At 33.8% G+C, this 27323-nt stretch overlaps 1 protein-coding gene across 1 annotated transcript in view; it reads left to right on the plus strand.

Annotated features, from left to right (window-relative positions):
- Positions 1-27323, plus strand: part of DNAH9 (dynein axonemal heavy chain 9) — a 546775-nt gene that overhangs the window by 64675 nt on the left and 454777 nt on the right. Inside the window, exons 6-9 of the mRNA XM_074225133.1 lie at positions 7572-7640; positions 19865-19991; positions 22047-22302; positions 26075-26316. Coding sequence (XP_074081234.1) covers positions 7572-7640; positions 19865-19991; positions 22047-22302; positions 26075-26316 — 694 coding nt within the window. The remainder of the gene's footprint in view (positions 1-7571; positions 7641-19864; positions 19992-22046; positions 22303-26074; positions 26317-27323) is intronic.

A 27323-nucleotide genomic window follows, 5' to 3' on the forward strand; every position in this document is an offset into this window, starting at 1 on the left:
CTCCTCATTTCCTTTTTATTACAATTGCTAAATCAGTAAATGGGGACAATATCATGGATATATTTTATCAAGATTAGCAAAACCTTTGATATTCACATTATTCCTGTAGAGAAAATATGAAAGAAATGATTATTAACAATCAGTGATTGAAGAGATCCAGAGCCCCCCCCCCCCCTTTTTCGAAAATTCTCATTTCAAAAGTTCGGTCTCTGGAAGGATATTACTTAATAATTTTATTCATACCCCACCCAGATGGGGAAGCCATTGTGCTCGACTGAGATTTGGGTCGCGATAACTTCTCTGAATAGATTACCCAAGACTGGGGTTATCTGGGTATAGGGATAATTTCTCTTTGGCATGATCTGACTCTGAGCCTCTCATTTTAATCTTCATTCTCTCGTTAATTATTAACCTATCCGCATTGCTCAGAACCTTCCACAATGATGGTCTTTGGCATTTGAGGGTGTGTACTATTTTTTTTTATTAAAAATGCTGGCATTATTAATAAAATAACACCCAGAAATTGTCTCTCAAACTTTTTAAAAATCACAGGTGGAAAGCTATGAATGCAACTATGATTAGCTTCAGAATCTGTTGTATAGCTAAATTAAAAGAGTTAATGGTTTAATGTCAGAGTACAATGCATTGCAATCTTAAGGCCCTTTTATTATGGAACAGGCAATAATGAAAAGAGAAAGAAAAGAAGTGTTTTTGTTTAAAGAAGGAATACTGTTTGCCAAATTATATAGGATATTGTAACTATTATGATAATTTTGATGTCTAATATGAATATAAAAAATCCTTTATTTTAAAATGTATTATGAAAATGTGTATGAACAAATAGTATTTAGTTGAGTTTTAGGATAGTTTGGGAGAGAAAATGATTCACATCATGGATTTAAGGACTTGAAATTCCTTGTCCTTGTTAACAAGGTCTCATTTGTAAGAGGAATAGATTAAAGTTACAAAGAGGCACTGGAATGTCTGGAGAAATATGAGTATAAAGAAATCTAGTTTCAAGAAAACCCAAAAGATGGGATCATGATGTGGCATGGGGGAGAAAAATCTAGAGTGTCAGCATTGGAACCTGGAGAAGAAAAATTAAATAACAAATAAAAATAAATGTAATATTCACAGATCATGGCCATAAAAACAATTATCAATAAAAGAAATAACATAATTGTTGTAGACCTAAATGGATACTAAGGGATACATGCTGAATAATGATTAGTTAAAAAGCATTTATTATTTAAATGAACATGTTTGAGAAACATTATGTTAAATATAATAATGATGACACAACATACCACATTTTAAATGTTGCAACTAAAACAGTCTTCAGAGGAAAAACTCTTAAATGTCTGAGGCCAGATTTGAACTCAGGTACTTCTGACTCCAGGGCCGGTAATCTAGCCACTGAGCCACCTAGCCACCCCTAGCAAGAGACATTCTAATCAAAATTTGTATAAACAAATATTTCAATATGTATAGAATTCAATCTCCAAAAACATATCAACTATTGCCAGGAAAAGGCAATAATATTCTAAGTAGTCTCCCCACTTTATGTCTTTTGTCACTTCTGCTCCTCTGTTCATCCTCTGCTCAGCTGTCATGGTTATTTTCCTTAAGTGTAAATCTAGCCCTTACTCAATGAGCTGCAGTGGTTCCCTCTTACCTGCAGGATCAAGTAAAAACGTTTTTTGTTTAGAGGGGTATTTGGAACCAACTCTGAATGACTTGTACAAACCAATTGTTAAATTTTCAGGGTCAATAGTCAGTAAAGCTTGATTAAGAACTACTTAACTACCAAAAAAAAAAAAAAAAAGAACTATCTTCCAGACACTGTACTATTTGCTAGGGTTACAAATAAGAAAAAGAAGACAGTTCTTGCCTTCCAAAATGAAGGGAAGATATGAAGTTTATGTAGTTGAAATCAGACAGACCAGCTGACAGTGAAATGAAGCCAGCTGGAAAGTTCAGAGTTCTCTATAAAAGAGAGGTTGAGGGAGAAGTTTATTACTTCCCTCTCTAGGTTTTTAGTTAGAGGGAAGAGGTAGGTTGCTGAGGAAGTGCTGAGTATCAAAGCTGAATCATTCTCCTGAGATTAACCTGGAGGAACTTGATGTATCTGTAAAGAACTAATCAGTGCATCTTGGCATAGTCATTTAAACCTCAGAAATCAGCAATTGCTACAAATCAGGACTTGATTTATTGTTTTATTGATTTTTTTAGAAGTAAAAAGTATTAATAATGCACACTAAACTTATATCTTTCCCCCCCTAAGAACTCAGTGTTAAACATGAATCAGCACACTCATGTATTATTCTATAAACTTTACTTGAGTACAGCATAAGTACAATAAAAGGCTCAAGCACAAGTCTGGTGACTATTAAGTTAATTTTTCTTGCCATGCCTAGGGATGAGTTATTAATTTAAAAAAGGGGACTAGAGGAGATCATAATAGATAAAATAGATAATTTTTACTACATAAAATTAAAAACTTTTGTACAAATGAAATCAGTAAAGAAAGAATTAGAACAGAAACAGGTGAAAAATTTTATAAGGGGTGGTTAGGTGGCACAGTGGATAGAGCACAAGCACAGGCCCTGGGGTCAGGAGTACTGAGTTCAAATCTGGCCTCAGACGCTTAATAATTACCTAGCTGTGTGGCCTTGGGCAAGCCACTTAACCCCATTTGCCTTGCATAAAAAAACCTAAAAAAATTTTTTTATCAAATATCACCTTAATGAAATTCACAATTAAGTCTTCGTCTAAAACCTTCAAATTTCATGAAAACTTTTGGAACATCCTTCATATTGAATTAATATGTATTATAATTTCAAGAGATTCTCTAATAGACAGGTGGTTAAAGGATAATGAATTCTCAAAGGAAGAAATATAATCTATAAATGGTTACATAAAAATATATTCAAGTCATTTATAGAAATCTACAAATAAAAAGCAAGACGTTCATCTCACATCATACAGATTGTCAAAGATGAAAAAAATGAGAATAAACTTCATTGGTAAGACAGAATCAGGAAAATCATTCTGGATATCAATTTGAAAAAGTTCTAAGGAAGTTGACCAGAATGTTAAAATGTCTTGAAATTTTGTCAAACAAGAATATGCTGAAAGAATTGGTGTTGTTTGGCCTCAAAAAGAGAATGCTTTGTAGGGAAAATGATATTTATCTTCAAATATTTGAAGAACTGTTAGACAATAGAGAAATTAGACCTATTCTATTTATGTCCAGATATGTGCCCTCTATTGTAAATCCCACTCTTTCATGTATCTATATGATATAAATTCTGGCATACCATATTTCACTATCAAGTACAATGTCCTGGATACTTAAGAATTCTGGTTAGAGTCTGTTCACCTGCAAATAGACCTTCCTTCATTTAGAGTTTTCATAAAATAAAATTAGAAGAATGCTAACCCCCAAAAAAAGAAAAGAAGGAAGGAAGGAAGGAAGAAGGAAGGAAGGAAGGAAGGAAGGAAGGAAGGAAGGAAGGAAGGGAGGGAGGGAGGGAGGGAGGAAAAATGGGAGGGAGGGAGGGAAGGAAGGAGGGAAGGAAAGAAGGAAGGGAGGGAGGAAGGAAGGAAGGAAGGAAGGTGGAGGGTAGCTACATATATGACCTGTGAATGAAAGATTTAGAGAGATAAAAGGGGAAGAGAATAACTTTGTTTAGTCACTGCTATATGAAGATGAAGCTAATATCTCATCTGCAGAATTGTAACTTTGTCTTACAAATGGAATAATCTACAAATGTGGATGTGCTTGCTATTTTCTTGCATTCATCCAGTATCAGCACCAAGTAATCATTGAAAAAGATCTTTTATATGAATGCTGGCAACACACACACTAGTGTTAGTGAAATACTCAGAGTATTGAACAATCATGATGGTGAGCAGCTGGGTATTACTGTAGATAGAGCGCTGGTCCTGGAATCTGGAAGATTCATCTTCCTGAATTCAAATCTTAGTACCTGTATGACTCTAGACAAGTCACTTAACTCTGCTTCAGTTCCTCATCTGTAAAATGAGCTGAAAAAAGAATGGTAAATCTTTCCAGCTTTGCCAAGAAAATCCCAAATGTGGTCATCAAGAGTCAGACTAGACTGAAAATAGCTGAACACCAACAATTGCATTAAGGATGCAAAAATAGTCATGAGTAAAATTGCCAGTACCATATCAATCAAGAAAGTGGCAATAAATTAAGTCATTGTCCTCTCTACCATCATGTACTCTTAGTTTATTTTTAACTGCCAGTTTCACCTAAGAAAGTCTCTGTTGAAGCAATAAAAATGATTAATTTTATAAAATCTCAACCCTGTAATATGCATCTTTTCATATTCTTTGTGAGGTAGGAAGAAGTGTACATGAGGCACACCTGCAGAAGCATTGAAGTCTTGTAGAAAAGCAATTTAAAATCCAAACTAAACTAGACACTGTTTTCATGGAAAACCACTTTCACTTGTGATAATGACTGATAATCTGATTATTCATTCTTGGATATTTGACAATTTCTTGAAAATTAATGAAGTGAGCTTGTCAATTCAAGGAAAACAACTGATAGTATTCATTGTGAATGATAAAATTCTGGCTTTCAGGCAAAAATTAGATTTTGGAAAACTTCAAGTTTTCCAAACTGCTGGAGAAAACCCTTGTAGTTCAACTTCTTCCTTTTACAGCAAAGAAAACTGAGGTCCATGGGTCACAAAAATAGTAAGTGGTAGAAATAGAGCTTGAATTGAGGTCCTCCTCTAACCCAGAGTCAGTGAGTGTTCTTTCCATTGTATTATTTTGTCTGCATACCTTAAAGACTTACCAGAAGTCCCCTGTCAGTGAAAATGATCTCTTCCTGTCTCCTCAGACTTCTTACTTGCAGCTAAAACTTTTTATTATAAGTTGTCTCTTGCATCAAAATATCATTAATGCTTATCAAAGCATTTTGGTAAACAGTAAGCATTTAGTAAATGTTTTTTCATTCATGTGTTATACCATAATCAAGGCAAACATTTCTTCTTAATCAATTGGTTATCTTAATTGCAAAGCACCTGTTCCAAATCATATTATTTGTTATGAAGCATTTCATGGAAAACTTTCCCCATCCGCTCAGCTAAACACCTGAACTCATACTTCAGATCCAGATCTTTATCTATATCTTACACTTTGTGTGTGGTAGGGGTGGGGTTGGGGAGAAGATAAGGAATCTAATGGGGAATATACTCCTATATTTCTTGATGCTATTTATGTAGTACCACTTCTAGTATCACTCTCCCAACCCAACTGCTATTCAAAGGCCAGATAACAAAGAGAAAAAATGATTTGGGATTCTGGGAGTAACCCTAAGATGCTCAAATTTTTAAGACTGTCACTCATCAGTCACCATCTGATATGGTCTCCTTTCTTTATCAGTCAGACTTAACTCATCTTAGAGGCCAGATAAGCAAAAGCATAACTTACAGTTTTTTGATTCCTTGAAGTCCTTTTCTCTAAAGGTCACCATCATGACCAGCATCCTGAAGCTACTTTTTTGTGTGTCTAGTTTGTCCTCAGTGTGTCCTTTCAGCTACCACATGATTCCTTTTCTTAGAATACTACTACTACTAATGCTAAAGGAAGTCCAATTTGTCTCATCTTTTGAAATTCATAAAGTCATTCTCTGTGACAATTCCCAAGACTACCATAATAACCATTGCACTGAACTATGTTAGACATATATCTTATTATTAACAGCTATCCCACTATGATTTTTGTATAACATCTGATTTAACCCAATAAAAATTTATATTTGTTGTTGTTCAGTCATTTTTTAATCATTTCTAAATCTTTGTGACCCCATTTGGAGATTTCTGGGAAAAGATATTGGAGTGCATTGCAATTTCCTTCTCTAGCTCATTTTATAGATGAAGAAACTGAAGCAAGCAGGACATTCCCAGGGGTCACACAGTTAGTGTCTGAGGCAAGATTTGAACTCAGGAAGGTGAGTCTTTCTGACTCTAGGTCTTGTACCCTAACATGTCATCTAGTTGATGTATACATACACACATTTATATATATATATATATATGTTCACACATGTGTGTTTATATGTATATGTGCATATTATATATATATATATATACTCTTCCCTTATTAACTGCACTCTTCATCCCTAGTTCATACTTTTGATTGATCAGTTTAATTGATCAAATAATCTGAGTATTCTGTGTTTAACTTTTCTTTACTTTTTCTTTTTGGAAGTAATTGGGGTTAAGTAACTTGCCCAAGGTCAGACATCTAGTGTCTGAAGATGGATTTTGAATTCAGGTCCTCCTGACTTTAGGTCCTGTGCTCTATCTATTGTGCCATTTACATTTTTAAATTTTATTTTCTGTGGTGTTATAAGGAAATGATGCTTTATTTGGTCTCATGGCTCCAATTAAGGCAAAGATCCAGATTCAAAGATTTTCAGAAAATTGGTACGCAGGAAACTAGTAGTATTAAATAAAGCTGGCAGGAGTAACAAAAGTATATAAGTATACACACACTTATACTATATGACAACTCAAAGATTTGATTATACACAGGGCCAGAATCACTCAAATGAGGGTATATATAGTGACAAAGATCTAGGTGGCTCAGAGTGTGGTTTGAACAGGACAGTTTTATAACTTAGATGTGGGCTTGATTGAGAACAAGTAATTGATGTCAAATATAGGCATTTATAATCCACAAATTTATTGAGGAAATTCCCAGGTCACTTATTAATGACATATTTAAGTGATGGAGTTTTCCAGTCAAGACTAGAAAATAAGTGAGGGTCCATAATTTCGAATTCCAGAAATGTGTTGATATGTAGTTTCTACAGTTGTCCAAGAGTATTGTAATTAGGAGCTTAGGGGCTGTAATTATTTGTAGTATTGAGATCAGAATGGATCAGGGAGTAGAAAAGTATAGTCTTTCTGTGATAGCTTATGTTTATGGTCATTTGGGACCACTTAGTCCAAGTGACTCTATATTGGAATTCCATCACTTACAGCTTCCACATCAAAGAATATATTTTAAAAATCACATTGAAAAAGAGAACTGGGATTTGGGGGTCAGAAAATAGGAGATTTGATTCAAGACCTAGATCAGATACTTAAATAGTTTTGTAGAGAAGAGTAAATCCTGAACTTTAGCTACATCATCTATAAAATGGGGATAGTATTTGTACATAGACCTGTCAAGGATTGTCTTAAATGAAGCACTATATAAATGTGATTTTAATTTATGAATTTGTTGATTGGTAGTCCTACTTGATCTGTATGATGAATGTTTCTAGGGTAATGGAAACTGTAGTCTGTCTGGACTCACTTCCCCTCTTAAGGTTTCTTTTGGAAACTGCAGTTAGAGTAGACTAGCAATTAATTTAGATACTTCAGAACTGCTACCATCCGCAAATACTCTATGATGGTCATCTCTGGATATAGAAGTGATAGGGAGCTAATTTACTTGGAACAGTTGTGAAATCTAACATTATTTAAAGAAATTATTTCATTCACTAAGCCTTGTTTCTTTTTGTTATCTGTTTTTACCAGTTGTATGGAGTCCACTGAAGGTAAAGAGATGCTACAAAAGTACGAAGACATGCTTCAATTGTTGGAAAAGTAAGTAAATCGGTCAATTCTCTCTCTGTCTCTTTGGCTCTCTGTCTCTGTCTCTGTCTCTCTCTCTCTCTCTCTCTCTCTCACACACACACACACACACACACACACACACACACACTTCATTTTTTAGCACTAACTATATGCAATATACTATGCTAAGCACTGGTATACAGAAAGAGGAAGAAGACAGTCCCTGTTCTCAAGAAGCTCACAATACAGTGACAAACAAGCAAATAAATATGTACAGTCTATAGAGGAAAATTAGACAATTATAGGAAAGAAAAGGCACTAGAATTAAGAGAATTTGGGAAGGGCTTCCCAATAAATAGTCTTTTAGTTAGAATTTAAATCAAACCAGGGAAGTCAGTAGGTAGAGAAAAAAGTGGAAAAGGAAGGAAAGCCAGAGAATATACACAGAAATGAGAGATGGAATGTCTTGTTTATGAAATAGGAGGTCAGTGTTATTGGATTGAAGAGTATGTAGTAGGGGATAAAGTATGTAGTAGGGGATAAAGAGATTGGAATGGTAGGAGGGAACTAGGTTATACCAAGCAGAATAGTTTGTATTTGCTCTTAGAGGCAATAGAGAGTTACTGAAGTTTAGTGACATGGTTGAACTTATGCTTTAGGAAAACCATTTTGGTTGACCAAACGGATGATGAATTGGAATTGAAATAGACCTGAGGCAGGCAGACCCCAACAGCAAACCATTGCAGAAGTTCAGATGTGAAGAGATTAGGGACTGAAGTGACAAGATTATAAGAGAGAGATTGCAAAGGCATCAATAGGCCTAAGCAACAAATTGAATGTAGGGGATAAGAGATAGTGAGGAGTTAAGGATGACATGTTGATAGTGAGCCTGAGGAACTTCTACAGTAATAGGGAACATAGGAGGAGCATGATAATTGAGGGAAAGATAATGAATTCAATTTTGGATGTGTTGAATTTAAGATATCTCCTGGACATCTAATCTGAGCTATCTGAAAGGAGATTAGGAGATGTAAGATTGGAAATCATCAAAGAAGTTAGGGCAGAATAGTAGAGCTGAGAATCATTGGCTATAGATATAGTGAATTAGTCCATGGGAGCAAATGAGATCATCAAGTAAAGTAGTATGGAGGGAGAAGAGAAAACCCAGGACAGAATCATATGGGATACTTACAGATAGAGGACATAACCTGCAAGAGGATTCAGCAAAGGAGACTGAGAAAGAACAATGAGTTAGATAGGAGGAGAACCAGAAGAGAAGAGAGGACCAAGGAAGGGAAAGTGATCAAAAATATCAAAGACTGTAAGAAGAATAAGGTCAAGAAGAATATGGATTGAAAAAGCCATTTGATTTGACAATTAAGCTTTCAATAACTTTGGAGAGAATAGTTTCAGGAGAATATTAAGGCCAGAAACTGAATTCTAAGGAGAGGCTCCCAAAAATATGTAGGGGAGAGGAGATATTAGACTGCCAAACAAATTGAAGGTCTAAATAGACCTTTGTGCTGACCTCATTGCTGTATGCTTGTGAAATTTGGACAGTATTCACCATGCCAAGAAAATGAATGACTTCCATTTGAACTGTTTTAGAAAAATTCTGAAGATTACCTGGCAAGAGAAGGTACTGGAGACTAAAATTCTTTCTCAAGCTAAACTGCCAAGTATTCAAATTCTACTACAAAGAGCTTAATGCTGTTAGAATGACCACATTATTCAAATGTCAAATGTATGCTTGCCTAAGAGTATTTTACAGAGAACTTATGCAAAGCTAGAGTTCACATGGAGGTCAAAATGAGTAATATAAGGACATTCTTAAGATTCCTCTGAAGAGCTTTGAAATTATTTGCATGACATGGAGGACATGATATAAGACAACCCAGCATGGCATGCCCACATCAAAGAAGGCACCATGCTCTATAAGTGAAGTAGAATTTCAGTACTTCAAAAGGAACATGAAATGGGCAAATTTTCACTCCAGATGTTCATGTGGGCTATTTGTACTCAACTTGTGGAAGAGCTTTTCAATCTCATTTTGTTCTGATCAACCATAGTTGGACACAACTATCTTGATTCCAACATAGCCATGTAATTTTGGTCCTCAATGATATGGAAGGATAGCAACTAAACAACAAAATCAGACTGCTAAAGTTCATAACTCTCAAATTTAAGAAATTTGCCAACCTCAGCCTCCCTTGTGTTAAGGATTACAGATGTCCACCACCATGCCTGGTTGTTCACATTATTTTCCAAATTCTGTAATTCTCTTGTTGCTAATTTTTAATGAATCCCAGAAAGCTGGAATGTTATACTATTTTTGTAATAATAGTTTATCCATTATTATTATTATTATTAATATTAACATACTATTACCCATTAATCATAATCATATATTTATATGATTTATATAATGTATATATTTATTTATATTTATCATATATTATATCATATATTATTATGTCATATTATGTTATATTATATTATGATATGTATATTTTATATATTATATATTTTTATTATATATTTTATATATAATATATAATAAATTATATATTGTATTATATGTTTATTATATATTATATTTATATATTTATTTATATAGTTCTTTGAAGCTTAGAAAGGGATTTACTTGCATGATTTCCTTAAATCCTGATAATATTCTGCTTTTTTATAGATATGGAAACAAGGTTTGGGGAGACTACAAGTCCAGAAGTCTCTCCATTATCAATAATTAATATCAATAATCAGCATATATATATATATAAATATACAATACTATAGGTCTTATTATTATTCTCATTTTACAGCTGAGAAAATAGAACAAGAGAGTAAGTACCTTGTTCAGAGTCATGTAGCTAATACTTATTATCTGAGGCAGAATTAAAGCCCAGATATTCTTAAACTCTGTCTATTGTGCCACATAGCTTCCTATAATCATATGTCCAGGCAATGGATATATGGAGGCAAAGAAAAATGGTTACTACCCTCAAAGAAGAAATTAACAATTGTTAATTGATCCATTTTAGTTGGGGGGGAATAATAGCTAGCTAGTTAGATAGATAGATAGATAGATAGATAGATAGATAGATAGATAGATAGGGAGAGAGATAGATTGGATGGAAGGATGGATAGATAGACAGATAGACAGACCAATAGATAGATGAATAGATACATACACATAAACATACATACATACATAGATAGATAGATATTGTGTATATACATGACAGCTAAATAGTAACCTTTGCAGGGAAGACTAGGGGGATCAGAAAAGGTCTCAGATAGTAGTAAGTTTTTGATATTTTATTTTATTTTTCCAATTACATATTATGAAAGTTTTTCAACATTCATCCCTTTGCATATATATAAACTACACATTTTTGTACCATCTTTCTTTCCCACCCACCTGCCATCAATGGTGAACAGTTGGGTAAAAGTTGTAATTGTATAAGTATGTTTAACATGCTTTCATATTAGTTATTTGGTGTATGAGGAATTAGGACTAAGGCTGGAAAAAAAAGAATCATGAGATATGAAGGAAAACATAGTATTCATTCAGATTCTGTATTGATTTTATTTTCCTCTGGATGTAGATAGTGTTGTCCATAACAGATCTCCCAGGATTGTCTTAAATCTCTGAACTGCTGAGAGGAGCTGTATCCATCACAGTTGATCAATTCACAATGTTGTTGTTAATGCATATAATGTTTTCTTGGTTCTTCTCCCTTCGTTCAGCATCGTTGAACTGAATTTTAAAGGAAACTAGAGGTTCCAAGAGCTGGAAGTTTAAGGAGAGTGCATTCCAGGCAGAGACATGGATGTTGTGGATTAACATTCATACTTGACTAGGTAAACTGGACTCAGTACAACATCCCAGGACTTAGCACACTGGCTCATAATAGGCATTTAATAAATGCTTATTGATTGCCTGCCTGACTATCTGGACCATAGTGTATGAGGATGGAAGTAATGTATAATAAGGGTATGAAGGATGTTGTCAGATTGTGAAAAACTTTAAACATAGGAATTTGTATTTATTTATATTTATTCTGTAAATATCAAGGAAGCACTACAGTTTATTGAGTAGAAATTTACTGAAAAGACACTTTTTCATTTGAATACACAAAAAAATTAAAGATTCAGAAAAGTAAAAAGCTTTTGAAAAGACATAGCATATTTGTATTTAAAAAAACAATAGAACCAATAGAAATAAATGTATCATTTCTTAAGATGATAAGTTGTATTTATCTAAATTGAAGATTCAATATCATCCATAATGATGATAATCCATATGCCTTTCCAGTAAGATTGGCAATAAACGAAGAATGTTCATCACCATTACTATTTAATTATATTTATTATCACCATTACTATTTAATATAAGGCTAGAAATATTAGCTCTGACTAGGAAAAACAAACTGAGAAAATAAGCATTTACAAAGAAGAAACAAAATTATTAGGTTTTTTAGGTGATATGTTTACTGAGAGAAAGAACTCTAGAGAGTCAACTAAAAATTAATTGAAACAATAAATTCAGCTGCTGCAGGATATAAAATAAATAATCACCATTTCTGTATTATTACCAACAAGATTCATCAGAAAGATATAGGAAGATAAAATCTACTTAAAATAACTATAAAACAAATAAAATATTTGGGAGTCTACTATGAATGCCTCTACAAAATACTCCATAAGCTTTTAAAGATAAACCTTCTTAACTGAAAAATAGTCATTGCTCATGGGTAAGCCAAGGAAATATGGTAATGACAATACTACCTAAATTAACCAGCTTTTCCAATGCTAATCCACTGAAACCACTGAATAATTATTTTATTGAATAGGAAAAAATAATAAAATTCATCTGAAGGAACAAAAGGTCAAAACTCTCCAAAAAAATGAAAAATGGAGAGGATGAGGGCATAGTAGTATTTCAGACTATACCACAAAGCAATAATCATCAAAATGATTTAGTACTGGTTAAGAAATAGAAAAGTTAATCAGTAGAACAGATTAAGTACCTAACATATAGAAGCAAATAAACACAATGGCCCAATTTTTGATGAACTCAATGACCCTAATAACTGGGCTAAAAATTCACTATTTGACAAAAAACTGCTGGGAAAACTGGATAATAGTTTGTCCGAAATTGTGTATAGATCAACAACTCACACTATTTGCCAAAAAAAACTCCAAATGAATTTATGACATAGTCATTAAGAGATGACAACATAAGCAAACTAAAGAAGCAAGAAGAAATTAACGTTGGATGGGGAAGAATTTGAAACTAAACAAGGAATATATATATATAAAATCTAAAACAAAATATATAATTATGATTATTAAAATTTAAGATTTTTCCTAAAACCATGAAGAAAAATATCTACTCTGCTAGAGTTGAACAGATTACTAGTCGTAGAATAAATATTTTGGACATAGCCTTCAAGAAAATTTGTTTTATTATAATTTTTCTGTTTTCCCCAGTGAGGTGAAGAGTTTTTTTTAGTTAAAAAATTAAAAAACTTAAAAGGTCTCCATGTTTTGGAGACTTAGGTAATTTGTTGTCTCTCAGGAGTATGTATTTCTCCTTTGAAAACATATCTTTAATAGCTTATGCTTTTAATAGCTATTGATATAGAGCAATTTTAATGACAACAAAAATTGTATTGTGAGATCTCAATAAATGAACCCTTTTAAAAGCCATTCAATCAGTAGCTCAGGGTAAATGATATTTTATGATAAAAAAGAAAGGTTGATTTTATTTGTTTTACTTCTCATGTCACTTCTTCACAGAGAGTGGTTTAGGAGAAAATAGCTTGGAGTGCTAGTAATATTCTTTATGTAAGATTTTACAGTATATGTACTTGGGAGAAATTAGACTTTGCTCCCACATCACCAACTATATGTTGAACATTTCAAATTAGATTCCCTACCTATCCTCCTCAAATTCTACACATTCAAAATCATCCATCCCTAAACTTATCCTATTTCTGAGCTTCTTATTTCTGTCAATGACAACTTCAACTCCCTGTTCTCTCACTGCACATATCCAGTTAGTTGCCAGATCTTATAATTTATACCTCCACAACAATTTTTTTTTTGCATCCAAATCCTTATTTCTATTCCTGGCCATCATCCTAGTTCAGACCTTCTTGCCTGGAGTATTGTAATAGGCTCTTAATTGGTGTCCTTGTTCAGAATTCTTCCCTCCCATATTAATCCTACTGCCAACATAATTTTTTTAAAAACACAGTTCTTAGAATGTCACTCCACTACTGAATAAATAAGAAAATAATCCCATAACACCTCAGCTGTATCAAGAATAAACCTCCACTTCAATATTCCAGGTGGGAGGGAAGGGAAAAACTGAAGATAGAGAATAAGAAGAGGAATAAATGACAGATTTTAATTCTTCCTTAAAAACAATTCTGTTAGTAAATCTATGTATTTTTGATCATAAAAAAGAATTGGAGATTTTTATATCCTTTTCACTCTCTATTTTCTGTATATGAAATACAAACACCTCTGACATTGAAAGTCCTCCAAAACCCATCTTCTACCTCCCTTTCCAGCCTTAATCTTCTTCACTTTCTCTATAAGGTCCAGTTGACCTTGAGTTTTGCTGATCCTCCCACAATCTTGATTTTCCTGTTTCATCATCTTTACACATCTTTCCTCATGTCAGGAAAGCAACCCTTCATTTCTATCACTTAAGAATCTCTAGTTTCCTTTGTAAGTTTCTTACTGGGGACACATCCAGTTTGCCTAACATGGTGGCACCCTGCATCCTGTGTTTTCCTAAAATTTGGTGTGTGCAGTCTCCATTGCCTGGCAATGTAGTCAGAAAATTCTGCATCTTTCAAACTGACCAGATTGAGAAAGTTTCTCTTTTCCTATGCACTCTTTTCCTTTCCATTTAGAAGGTCAAGGTCACAGTTCACTGACAACCAAGCACCATAAAATTGAGCTAGAAGGAGGTAATATCTCTCCCCTCCCCAACTCTTTTACCATAGTTCTGGTCACCCAAAACTGATTTTCCTCAGTTTCAGGTTCTGGCAATGATTCCCCAACAAACCTGGGTGTTTGAGCCCCGGTGATCTTTGTACAAGTATAACAGATGGGAAGCTATAGTTAGATTGTCCACTTCCAAAAGAATACACACTTTGAAGACAAACATTGATCCCTTTTTTCCTTTTTTATAGTCAATTCCTAGCATAAAACCTGGTACACAGGCAGTAAATACATAGTTATTAATTGATTTGGTGATTGAGATACAGCATAATACCTTGTAACTAGACTCCATGTTTTTTCTAAACCTTTCTTTTTCTAACCCTTGTAGGCCCAAATAATTCAGAATGGTTTTCTTCATGACCAGAACTGATCCAGAGTTTGAATCTAGTGTAAAAGCAAGTAAGGATTATACTGCCATTCAACTAAACCCCCAATCCTTCATCTTTCCTCTGATTAAAAAAAAAATCTCTTAGACAGGAGACAGTTTTCCCCACACTTCTGCTTTTACTCCCTTAGCATCCCATGTTACATTTGGAACTGAGCCTCCCAATTACAGATATTATCCCTAGGGAGACCTGTAAAATAGCCAGTAGAAAAATATTTATGGAATTGTCTTGACTGTCCCCTTCAACTCAGATTGAATCACATAATTACAAATTTTAAATCTAGAACATGTCTTAAAAATCATCTAGATCAGAGATTCATACTCTGAAATCAGTACATTTTTCTTTAAAAAATCTTTTTATTTAAAAAATAGTCATGTTGCAAAGTAAAACACAAAATTTTAAAAATAAAAGTAAAAAAATAGGCCTCAATCAGTTCTTTTCTAAATATGACTAGCATTTTTAAAAATCATGGTCCTTCAGAATTGTCTTGGATCGTTGTCTTAGTCAGAGTAACTAAGTTATTCACAGTTGATCATCATAAAGTGCTGTTCTACTTTGAAAGGTATTCTGGTTCTGGTCATTTCACTAGCATCAGCTCATATAAGTCTTCTCAGATTTTTCAGAAGTCATCCTCCTTGTCATTTTTTTAACAGCACAATAGATTTCTATCACAATCATCCCACAACTTGTTCAACCATTCCCCAATTGATGGATTTCCTCTTGATTTCCAGTTCTTTGCCACCACAAAAAAGTGCTATATATATATATGCACAATATTGTTTGATTCTGGTTTCTAATCCATTTTGCTACTGTTTCTGTTTTACATTCCATACACAGTCACAGTAGCTATACATATCCCTTAATCTTGTTTTCTTCTATTTATCCTTATATTTCTCTTTTTATCCTTTTCTTCCTCTGAAATCTGTTTTGTTTCTGTTTTTGCCTTCTTCTATTTGCCCTCCCATTTGTCATTCCCTTCTTTCTCTTATCTCCTTCCCCTCCTACTCCTTATTGGATAAGATAGGTTTTATTGGAATTAAGTATGTGTGTGAACATATACACACATATACATGTTATAAAAATATACATATTTGTGCATGTGTAGATCTCTGTGTGTTTATGTATATGTATATGTGTATGTGTATTGGTGTGTATGTGTGTGTATGTGTGTGTGTGTGTGTGTGTGTGTGTGTGTGTGTGTGTATCTTTATATGGGCAATTAGGTGGTTCAGTGGATAGAATACCAGAGCTGAAATCAGGGTTCCTGAGTTCAAATTTGACCTTAGACACTTACTAATTATACAACCTTGGTCAAGTCACTTAACCCTATTTGCCTCAGTTTCTTCATCTGTAAAATGAGCTGGAGAAAGAAATAGTAAACCACTCCAGAATCATTGCCAAGAAAACCCCAAATGGGGTCATGTAGAGCTGTGTATGTCTGCAAAAATGACTCAACAGCAACAACTAATGTGTGTGTGTGTGCATATTACATATGTTTATATGTATGTATATATTTATATATTTCCCTCTTTTAACCAATTTAGATATAATGTTCAAGTGTTGCTCCCCATTTCCCCATTTCCCCCTTCATTTTAAAAGCTCTTCTTTGTACTCCTCTCCTAAGTGGGATAATTTTTTTCCCACTCTTCCTCTTCCTTCCCCATTCTTCTTCTTTCTTAATCAACTCACTCTTTCTAAGTAGGATCCTTCTAACTACCATAATAATGACAAAGTTTTAGAAGTCTAAGGGATTATCTATCTTTCCATAAGAAAATTAAACAGTTTAACCTTAAGTCCCTAATGATTTCTTTTTTTTGTGTTTACCTTTTTATGCTTCTCTTGAATCTTTTATTTCTTTTTTTTAAGGGTTTTTTTTTTTTGCAAGGCAAATGGGGTTAAGTAGCTTGCCCAAGGCCACACAGCTAGGTAATTATTAAGTGTCTGAGACCGGATTTGAACCCAGGTACTCCTGACTCCAGGGCTGGTGCTTTATCCACTGTGCCACCTAGCTGCCCCGAATCTTTTATTTCAAAGTCAAATTTTCTATTCAATTCTGGTCTTTTCATCAAGAATGCTAAAAAGTCTTCTATTTCAGTATATATCTACTATTTTCTCTTGAAGTATTATACACAGTTTTTCTGGGTAGGCTATTTTTTTGTTGTAATCCTAACTTTTTTAACTTCCTGGATCATCATATTCCTAGTCCCCCACTTCCATAATGTGTAGCTGTTAAAACTTGTGTGGCTGTAGTTCTGTGGTATTTGAATGGATTGTTTCTTACTGTTTGAAGTATTCTCTCTGATCTGAGAGTGCTGGAATTTGGCAATATTATTCTTGGGAGTTTTCATTTTAGGATTTCTTTCAGGAGCTGATCAGTAGATTCCTTCACTTTCTGTTTTTACCCTTTGGATTTAAGATATTGGACTATTTTCCTTAACAATTTCTTGAAATATTATGTCTAGGCTCTTTCTCTGATTATTAGTTTCAAGTAATTCAATAATTCTTGTTATCTCTCCTTGGCTTTTGTTTTTCAGGTCATTCTTTTTTCTATAAGGTAGTTCATATTTTCTTTTTTTTGTTTGTTTGCCTCTGATTTATTGTTTCTTTATATTAGTCATTAGCTTCTACTTGCTCAATTCTAAGTTTGGAGGAATTATTTTCCTCATTGAATTTTTTTTAACCTCTTTGTTTCCATTTGACCAATTACTGGTCAATATTTGACCAATTATTGTGGTGGCAAACAACTTTTTAAGGAGTTACTTATATCATTGAAGTTTTGTACTTCTACTTGGCTAAATCTGTTTTTTAAATTGTTATTTCATCAGTATTTTGGGGACCTCTTTACCAAGCTGTTATCTTTTCAAAATTTTTCTTCCTTTGCTTTCATTTTTTTTACCTATTTTTTTCTTCTACTGCTCTAATTTGATTTTGAAAAGAATGTTTTAGCTCTTCCAGGTATTCTTGCTGGGCTTGGGTCCAATTCTTATTTTTCTTTGAGGTTTTGCTTGTAACTGTTTTGACTTCATTTTCTTCTTCTGAGTTCATGTCTTCCTCTTCTCTGTTACCATGGTTACTTTTTATGGTCAGGTTCTTTTGTTTTCTTTGTTCAATTTTCCACCCTCTTTCCTGATTTGGAACTTAATGTAAATGTTGGGCTCTGTTCCTAGAATGGGAGTGAAGAGATGGGCACTTTCTCAAGCTTCAAACTTTTTTTGTACTATTTTAAGAAGTAGTACTAGCAATTTTGATGTTTTCCATTGCTTCCAAGGAAGTATGATTTGGAAAGAGGTGTGATTACTTATTTCTTGGTCTGCATGCTCGTCTTTACTCATTAAGTCCCTTAGGGACCAGAAATGACATTGTTTTTCAGGGTACTCACTATCTCTTGACTGAAAGTGTTCCTCTCTGCCCTTGAATTATGATCCAGAAGTGGATATAGGGACTGGTATTGCCGAACCATGTCTGGTCCTACAACCAGTGTTAACACAAGGATACCCTATAATCTTGTTCTGATCAATCACGAGGTTACCTTCTTGTCTCTAACTTGGAAATGCCTCAAACTACCAATGCTTCTGTCGTTGGTCCCACTACAGATGGATCATTCATATAGACTCTGGATCAGCCTTAACTCTTGTGTTTTTATAAAGATATTTCTTTCTGATGTCCTATTCTATCTTAGGCTGGAAGAATGTCTTATTTTGACCTTTTGTGGGCTCTGCCTTTACCAAATTCAATTTGAAGATGTATTTTGAAGATTTTTTAGAGGGAAATGGAAGGGTGCAGCTGAGTGCTTTCTCTACTCTATCATCTTGTCTCTGCTGCCACAAGTCCCATTTGTGAACTTTACAAAATATATTTTGATAAGTCAATAGAATCATTTTCCTTTATAATCATATGCATTTTATTTTATACATTTTAGAACATTATTCTGAGAAGGGGTCCCCAAAAGGATCTATGACATTAAAAATGTTAGGAACCCCTAACTGAACAATTTTTCAAGAGGAAACATGTTCATTTGACCTAGCAATTGTAATTCTAGTATATATATCCAGAAGAAATTATTTAAAAAATGGGGAAAATCTTATTTGTTCTAAAATCTTCATAGCAAATTAAGGGGATGCCTATCAATTGGGGAATGACTAAACAAGTTATATACATGAATACTATGGAACATTATTGTTCTATAAGAAACTGTAAATGGTCATACTCCAGAAACATGAAATGACTTTCTCCCTGCTGAATGAAGGAAGCAGAACCAAGAGAATAATATACACATTAACAGCAACATTGTAAGATGATCAACCTTAGAGACCTAGGACAACTGTTTTAGACTGGCTATAGACAATGTTATCCTAATCCAGGGGAAGAAAAACAAAACAAAACAAAACAAAGCAAAACAAAAAAATCCCAACCCTTCAGAATCTGATGAACACTTTATAAAAATTATCTCTTGTGTTATCTCTTTCCCATAATCCTAATTCCTCGTACCAAAATGGCTAATATATAAATATCTTTATCCAAAATATGTATGTACAATGCTAACCTGACTATTCACTGCTGAGGGGGAGGGGGTAGGAAGGAAGAATGGAAGGAAATTTTGTAACTTAAAAATATACATGTGCATATGGATGAAGATAAATAAATAAATATTTTTTTAAAAAGAGGAAACAGGTTCATATTGATGAAATGGCTTGCTTAAGTTAGTGACAGCAATAGGAAAAAAATCCAGGTTCTTCTTATTTTGAAACCAATATTGCATATACTATATCAAACTTTCCTTTTCAGTACTCAGTTTTAGAAGATGATGGGATGAGTACTAATAAGGAGCTTGCTATACCCTTGCAGATATGAGACAAAGCTTTACGATAGCTGGTGTCAGACAGTATCAGAGAAGACACAGTACAATCTCACTCAGCCACTCCTCCATCACGATCCACAAACCAAGCAGATCACTGTCAACTTTAATCCACAGGTAAGTAAACTATGGAGTCAACTGGTAATAATCTACCTTGAGACTCTAAAGATTTGTTTAATATTTTAATTTTATTGTCAAAATGAGTTAGAGTAGAGGAAGGATAATAGGCAGGGAGTTATAAGCAGGGAATTTTCTTTCACTTGCCTCCTTTCAGACAATCTTTTATTTCCCTTATAGAGTATAAGATATTTGAAAGCACAGGCTTTAGATTTTGTCTTTGTACCTAAGAAAGTATACAATGTAAAATAGTAGGTACTTGTTATTAGATTGATTTGTTTTTAGAGTTTCTCTAGTGTTTTTATGTTGGCACTGATGCAAGTTCACAAAAATATACAAGAAAGTTTTGACTAGTAAATCTACATCAGTGTGGCAGAATATATTGAAAGCAAGTATCAGATAAGAAGACAGGTTCAATTCCTTTCTCTTCCACATGGTGGTTGTGAGAGTTGGAGTAAGTCACTTTACTTCTCAAAGTCCCAGGCATTTCTCTAAGGCTCTAAGTTTCAATGAAGGTACCAGTCTGCATTGGTAAAGGGAATTCCCCATACAAGTGAAATCACAGATCTAATTTTATAAAAGTTATGATAATCAGGTAATAAGAGATACAATACCATGACAATTTAATTCAATTAGCATTTAAGTGTCTGCTGTGTGAAAGGCTCCATGTAAGTAATGAGTACTTGAAGACAAATATAGATATTCCTGACCTCAAGAAGTTCTATTCTAGTTAAGACCATGTACATAAGGGGCAGCTAGGCAACACAGTGGATACAGCACCTACAGCACCAGCCCTGTAGTCAAGAGACCCTGAGTTCAAATGCGGTTTCAGACACATTATAATTACCTAGCTGTGTGACCTTAGGCAAGTCACTTAACCCCACTGCCTTGTAAAAACTAAAAAAAAAGACTATGTACATAAAAAGGCAACTAACTCTCACATTTTCCCATCTCAAACCTAGCCTTTGTTCAGAGCATTTCCTGATTTCATGATAGCAGCAAGAAAGTCTTATATCAGACAGTAGCTTGTCATTTAAATGCTTTATAAGATGCATTTTTGTTATTGTTTATTTATTCATTCATGGGAGCTTAGAACAAGGAAAGACTAAATCCAGGAATTATATAAAGACTGTTGTCATATAGTTAATCATCTTAGAAAAAATACTTTCCTGACTGTCAAATCACCACCTTCTTCTCAGTTTGCCAGTCGGTCAATGTTTACATTACATCGGGCACAGGACCCAAGTCATAAAGTGCCTTCTCTGCTATTGCTGCTATTTCTGCATTTCATTCTGTCTCTCATCTTCCTCCTGCTTTGTAGTTTTTTTGTTAGATTTTCTGTGTTTCCAGTATTTTCTCACAATAATATTCATATATTCTGTGATTTAGCCATTTTCACTATAACTTTTTTTATCTTTGTATCTTTGCTGACTCCTTAGCTATTTCATCGCGACTTGTTGAAATACTCCCCTTCAAGGTCTGACTTAGGGCTGACCTTTCCTATGAAGCCTGTCCAAAATTAGGACATATCCCAGCTGGAAATGATCCTTTCCTTCTCAAATCTTTCAAAGTACCTATATGGACCTCTCATTTGCATTTATTTTATTATATTTGTTTGAGCTCATGCTTTATCTCCTCAACAAAATTATAAACTTCTTGACATTGTGGAAACTTCTTAACTATATGTTAAATAAACTAGTTGTTAAACTATTATTAAATAAAAATAATGGTCCTTTATTAAGTTGCCAACTATGAGGCTGAAAAGTAAGAGATTTTTAGAGAGGGAAGAAGAATCCTCTGATCCAAATTTTTGGGTTTCCCTAATTGTTGCCATATAATTCATATTTTCACTATAAAGTGATTAGGACTTCTAAGTCAGCAGCAGAGTCAAAACCACATTGAGATTCTTCTGTCACAATGTGCTGTGTAACTTATCCAGTGCCATGATCTTTTCTTATTAATGCAAGCAAGGAATCCCACATCCCAGACAATATGTCACTGAACCTAAAAAATGCAAATGAATATTACTCCACTTATGTTGGTTCTTTTCTTCAGCTGATATCTGTATTGAAAGAAGTGAATTACCTCAAAATGAGACAGACAAGACACATTCCTGAGACAGCAGCAGAAATCTTTTCCTCTAGGGAGTATTATCGGCAGCTTATTGCTAATTTAGAACTGATGACAAATTGGTACAACAAGATTCAGAAAACCGTGCTAGAAGTGGAATTTCCTTTGATAGAGGAGCAACTGCAGGATATTGACCTCCAACTAAGAGCAGCAGAGGAGACTCTGAACTGGAAGACAGAAGGTAATGGAGCTCATGCAGATGGAACTCTGAGGGAAATTACTGAGACTAGGAGAAGCCTGTTAATTCTTTTCTTTCTCTCCTAGCAAGCCAACTGGTTTACAATTTGAATTGTGGGTTGTTATTTGCAGAGTAATATATTTTTTCCATGAATGCTGATAATAATCATGAAACCTTGATCAATTTCCAGTGGTTCAAAAGAGACTCTTATCTGAAGACAAAACCTTCGGAACTTGCAAAAATGAATCAATCGTTATTCTTTATGTGACTTTCACATCTATGTGATGTGAGTCCTAACCTTTCAACTATACTAGACCAATGTTTTCATCTATTTATAGAGCACCATCATTTAGCTATACTATTAACACTTCAAATTGAACACATACAAAAAATAATTCCTTATTTCCTACCCCTTTTCCTCTGTTATATCAAATACTAGCTCCCTATTCCAAATTTTTAATCTTATTTTCCATCCATTACCATCAGAGAAAGGGGATCAGATTTTTTAAATGACTGGCAATTATTAGAAATTTATTTTAAAAAATGTTGAGCTAAACCATTGAATAAAAAGAGCAATCAAAAGTTAGAATCAGGTGACCAGGATGAGTATGCATGCATGTATGCATAATACATGTATATGTACATATAATCTAGTCAGGCCATATTGCATGATTTCTTTCACTGTTCTTTTATTCATATTATCTATCCTTTCATTGTAAGGGAGACCTTCAAATCCTCCCAAATCAAGTGCTACCTACCTCCTTCATAAAACCTCTACTCCTTCCCTATTTCTTTGTCTGGGCTTCTCCCTTGCACTTATTTCCCTTGTATCTTTGTGGACATCTATATTTCCATATTGGACTTTAAGTTGTTTGAGAGCAAGATTTACAATAAATCTCTAACCATTGTATTTTAGCATAATATCATGCATGTAATAAGCTCTCAGTAAATGTTTATATACACATATATACATGCATACATACACACACATAAAACACATATATGTATATATGTGTCTATGTGTTAAGTTCAGAGCAAACAGTGTCACTATCTTACTTAAGAATTTACAGTGGTTCTCTGTTCTATTAAATCCATAATGCTTTCTTTCAAGGTTTTCCTTAATCCATCCTTACCCTATCTATCTCCACAGTCCTAGAATATATCATCTCCTCTACTTAAGCTAATTTTACATTTTTCTGTGTATCATACCTATTCTTACCTTTTCTATTACAGTTTTATCTTTCCTCCATTTTCCTCATCTATCCATAACCATGTACATCTTCAAGGTCCCCTCAAGTCCTATTACTTCCAAACTGCACTCACTTATTTCTGTCTCTCTGTCTCTGTCTCTGTCTCTGTCTCTGTCTCTGTCTCTGTCTCTGTCTCTCTCTGCCTCTCTGTCTCTGTCTCTCTCTGTCTCCCTGTCTCCCTGTCTCTCTCTCTCTCTCTCTCTCTCTCTCTCTCTCTCCGTCTCTCTCACTCTCCTTCCCTCCTTCCTTCTCTCTCCCCCTTCTCTCTCCCCCCATGTGTGTGTGTCTCTCTCCTGTGTCTGTCTTTCTTTCCTCTCCCCTCCCTGCCTGTCTGTCTCTCTTCTGTATCTCTCACTCTCCCCCATGTCTCTGTCTCAGTCTCTGTCTCTCTCTCAACTGCTCAAATAAGAAACATGTAAATCCCTTTGCATACTTGTTTCCTTGTTTCCTTCCTCTGAACTCTTAAATTTGTAATTAGTATCTAACAGTTTTTAAAAAAGACTAGAATTTAAGTCCTACATATATTTAGCAGCAAATTTGAATTACAATTAAGTTAAAGTATTCCCTGTGGATCTGTAAGTCTAAAATTAGTATGTACATAATCACATCCTTAAATTTCTTTATTTTAGAAATGTTATGTTCTGTGTTAGCAGTATCAACCATTCCATTTGGCAAAATTCAATTCAATAAACATTTATTAATAACTACTATGTAAGGTAAAAACAAAATAGACCCTGCCATCCAAGAAATTGTATTCTACTAGGAAGCATATGCCATATACATGGATAAGATAATAATAATACAAAGCAAGTTAAAAACTTATAACTGAAGGTTCACCATAATAAGTTGACTTTAGAGAGTCTTTGATATGGAAGTGAGGAGAGAATGAATTCTAGAACAGGATCAGGTGAAATGGATGTGCTGGTAGAATGAAAGGTAGGAAAGGACCAATGCAATGGTACTGAAACAGCTGATTTAACCAAAATATATTTAGAATCAAGGAGAATGATCCAAGATTAATGGAAGACATACTATAAAGAACTTTACATGCTAGACTTAGGATTTTGTATTTCATCTTAGAATCAGACTGTAGAAAGGTCTTTAGTAAATAGTAGTTAACTCTTTAACTAGAAAGAGTTCTAGATTTACATTCAGAAAACAGGGGTTGAGAATGTTTCTGCCATTTATTCCTTGTGTGACAATGGGAAAGTCACTTCCTTTCTCTGAGCTTCAGTTCCTTCAACTATGAAATGAAGAGGTTTGATTAGACCAACTGTGTCAAACTCATGGTGCTGGCAAAACTTCCAATTAAAATGTAATTGGGGAATGTTTAACAAAATAAAATCTTTTAAAAATGCATAGTTAATGTTTGTTTGTGACTTTCTAAATCAATAGGTGTGGCGCTAGATTGAGAATTAGATGACCTAGTTAATTTTCTACTGAATTAATTAATTCAATAAATATTCTTTTAAGAAGGAGTTAGGAAAGGTGTGGTCAGAGAAAGTGGACTAAATAAGAGCAAGTGCTAGCAATTGGATAGTATGAGTGATGTCCTAAAACTCACAAAATGTTAAAATACTAGAGAAGACCATTAGTGAATTTGGCAGATTCTATGTGGAACATTTTGGTAGTACATAAAGGACATCACAGGATGCAAAAGTACAGATGGATTTAAGACTACAACACAGGAAGGTGTATATAAATTGGATTTTACAGATTATATGCTTTTTTCTAATTACTTCATTTGAGACCATTTCAGCCCAAGGGTCATTTGAAGACCTTCCTGATACTCTGGTGTCTTCTTCCCTAAATGTTTTGACATTTTGTTTTTGTTTGGTTGTTCATTTATGTGCAATTCTTCATGATCACTTTTGGGGTTTTATTGGCAAAAATACTCAAACCCATTTTACAGATGGGGAGACTGAAGCAACACACCAATAAATGTCTGAGGTCAGATTTGAACTGAGGAATATGTCTTCTTGACTCCATGCCCTGCATTGTACTGTACTGTACTAACTGCCCTACCTCCTCTCCAAATGACCTTTTTGTATACAGCTACAAAAGTAACTATTGTCTCTTCTGATAAAATGTTTCACTTTCATTTTTGTATTCTCAGTGTCTGACACACAATAGATACTTAAATGCTTATTGAATAATTTATTATTCAATATAATTAATATATAAACTCTTTGCAGGTAACAATGATTAAATTCCTCTTTCCCTCCCGGTATTGCACATATTTTTAGGGTTAGGTACTTATTTAATAGTTTAGATAATGATTAATTTTAATTTTGATATTAGTCTGGAGTCTATAAAGATTCATCATCTAGTCCTTCTCCACTGATTCTTTGAGTTTTTTATTTAAGTTGGTTTCTCAGGATGGTCGAAAAAGAAAAGGACTACAATTTTAGTGTATATAAGAAAAAAATGATAAGATACTGAACTTATCTTTTCTTCATGATAGCTAAATATTTATATGTCTGACCTACTTCATTAAACTTTCTTTCTTTTTGGGGGGAGAGCAGGTGTTTGGAATTATATTATAAAAATCACTACTAGTGTCCATGATCTTGAGCAAAGGATTCAAAAAACAAAAGACAATGTAGATGAGATTCAGAATATTATGAAAACCTGGGTATCTCCCATTTTTAAGAGGAAAGATGGAAAAAAGGAATCTCTACTTTATCTAGAAGACCATCAAGAACACCTGGAAAAATATTACTCTTTTATCAAAGAGTCTGGCCTGAAAATACATGCCCTTGTTCAGGTAACTACTATATTCAGACAAACCTACTACAAATTGGGGAAAGAGTGTATTAAGAAATTAGAGACTGAGGTCTGTATTTCATATATAAAAGTTTCTCTGTAAGTGTGTGAATATGTATACACACATGCATTTTATATGTATATATATATGCATAGGTGATTCAGAAATGAAAGATCACTAAATTCTGAAATTCTCAGTCAATTGGTAAAGGTTTATATTAAAAGAAAAAGAAGTGAAGTCAATACATTTCAATAGTGAATGTTCATGTTTAGTCTTCAAGTTAGAAGCATGGTTCAACCTACTTGTCAAATACCCCAAAGAAAAATAAATGAAAATATAGTTTCATCAACCACAGAATTTTAAGTCACATCAAACTACACCAAATCCATACACCTCATGGTAACCTAAAGTCAATTAAATAAACTATGGAAGAAGAGAGATATTGATCTGATTGCTAAGGACCTATAAGTTTATAATAGGAGGGCATCTACCTTTGGTTGAGGAAGAGATGGAATGGCAACACATTGTAGTGAAACACATCAAGCAATGGGCAATTATCCACCAATTGGTGACAAATGAATAAGACCTAGCCATCAAAGATTGAAGATTCATTTTGAGTAAGTAATCTTATTCACAAAACTAAGAAAAATAGCTGTAAGAAGAAAGAGGCCCAGAAGATAGACAAAAACAAAAGGTTCTTGTCTGTAAATATTTAGGCTAACAAGGATAGTTTACCAGGCTGAAAAGCCATCCTTGTATTCAAAGATAATAAAATCATCAAGGTTATGACCATTATCCATGAAAGGTGATGTAATTGTTGAACCTTATAACTTTATGTATCAATGTTGCTAGCTATCCAGCTATTATATTCAGGGATTAAATACGGGAATAATGTTTCAAGTACTCTAATCACTGGTGTTTATATAACTTGTAATGCTATTGATCTTAACCTCTTGTGATGCCTTAGTAAACAATTTTCATGACTACCTGCTACTTATTGATTTATT

This window comes from Macrotis lagotis, chromosome 2, assembly GCF_037893015.1.
Source record: "Macrotis lagotis isolate mMagLag1 chromosome 2, bilby.v1.9.chrom.fasta, whole genome shotgun sequence".
Classification (NCBI taxonomy): Eukaryota; Metazoa; Chordata; class Mammalia; order Peramelemorphia; family Peramelidae; genus Macrotis; species Macrotis lagotis.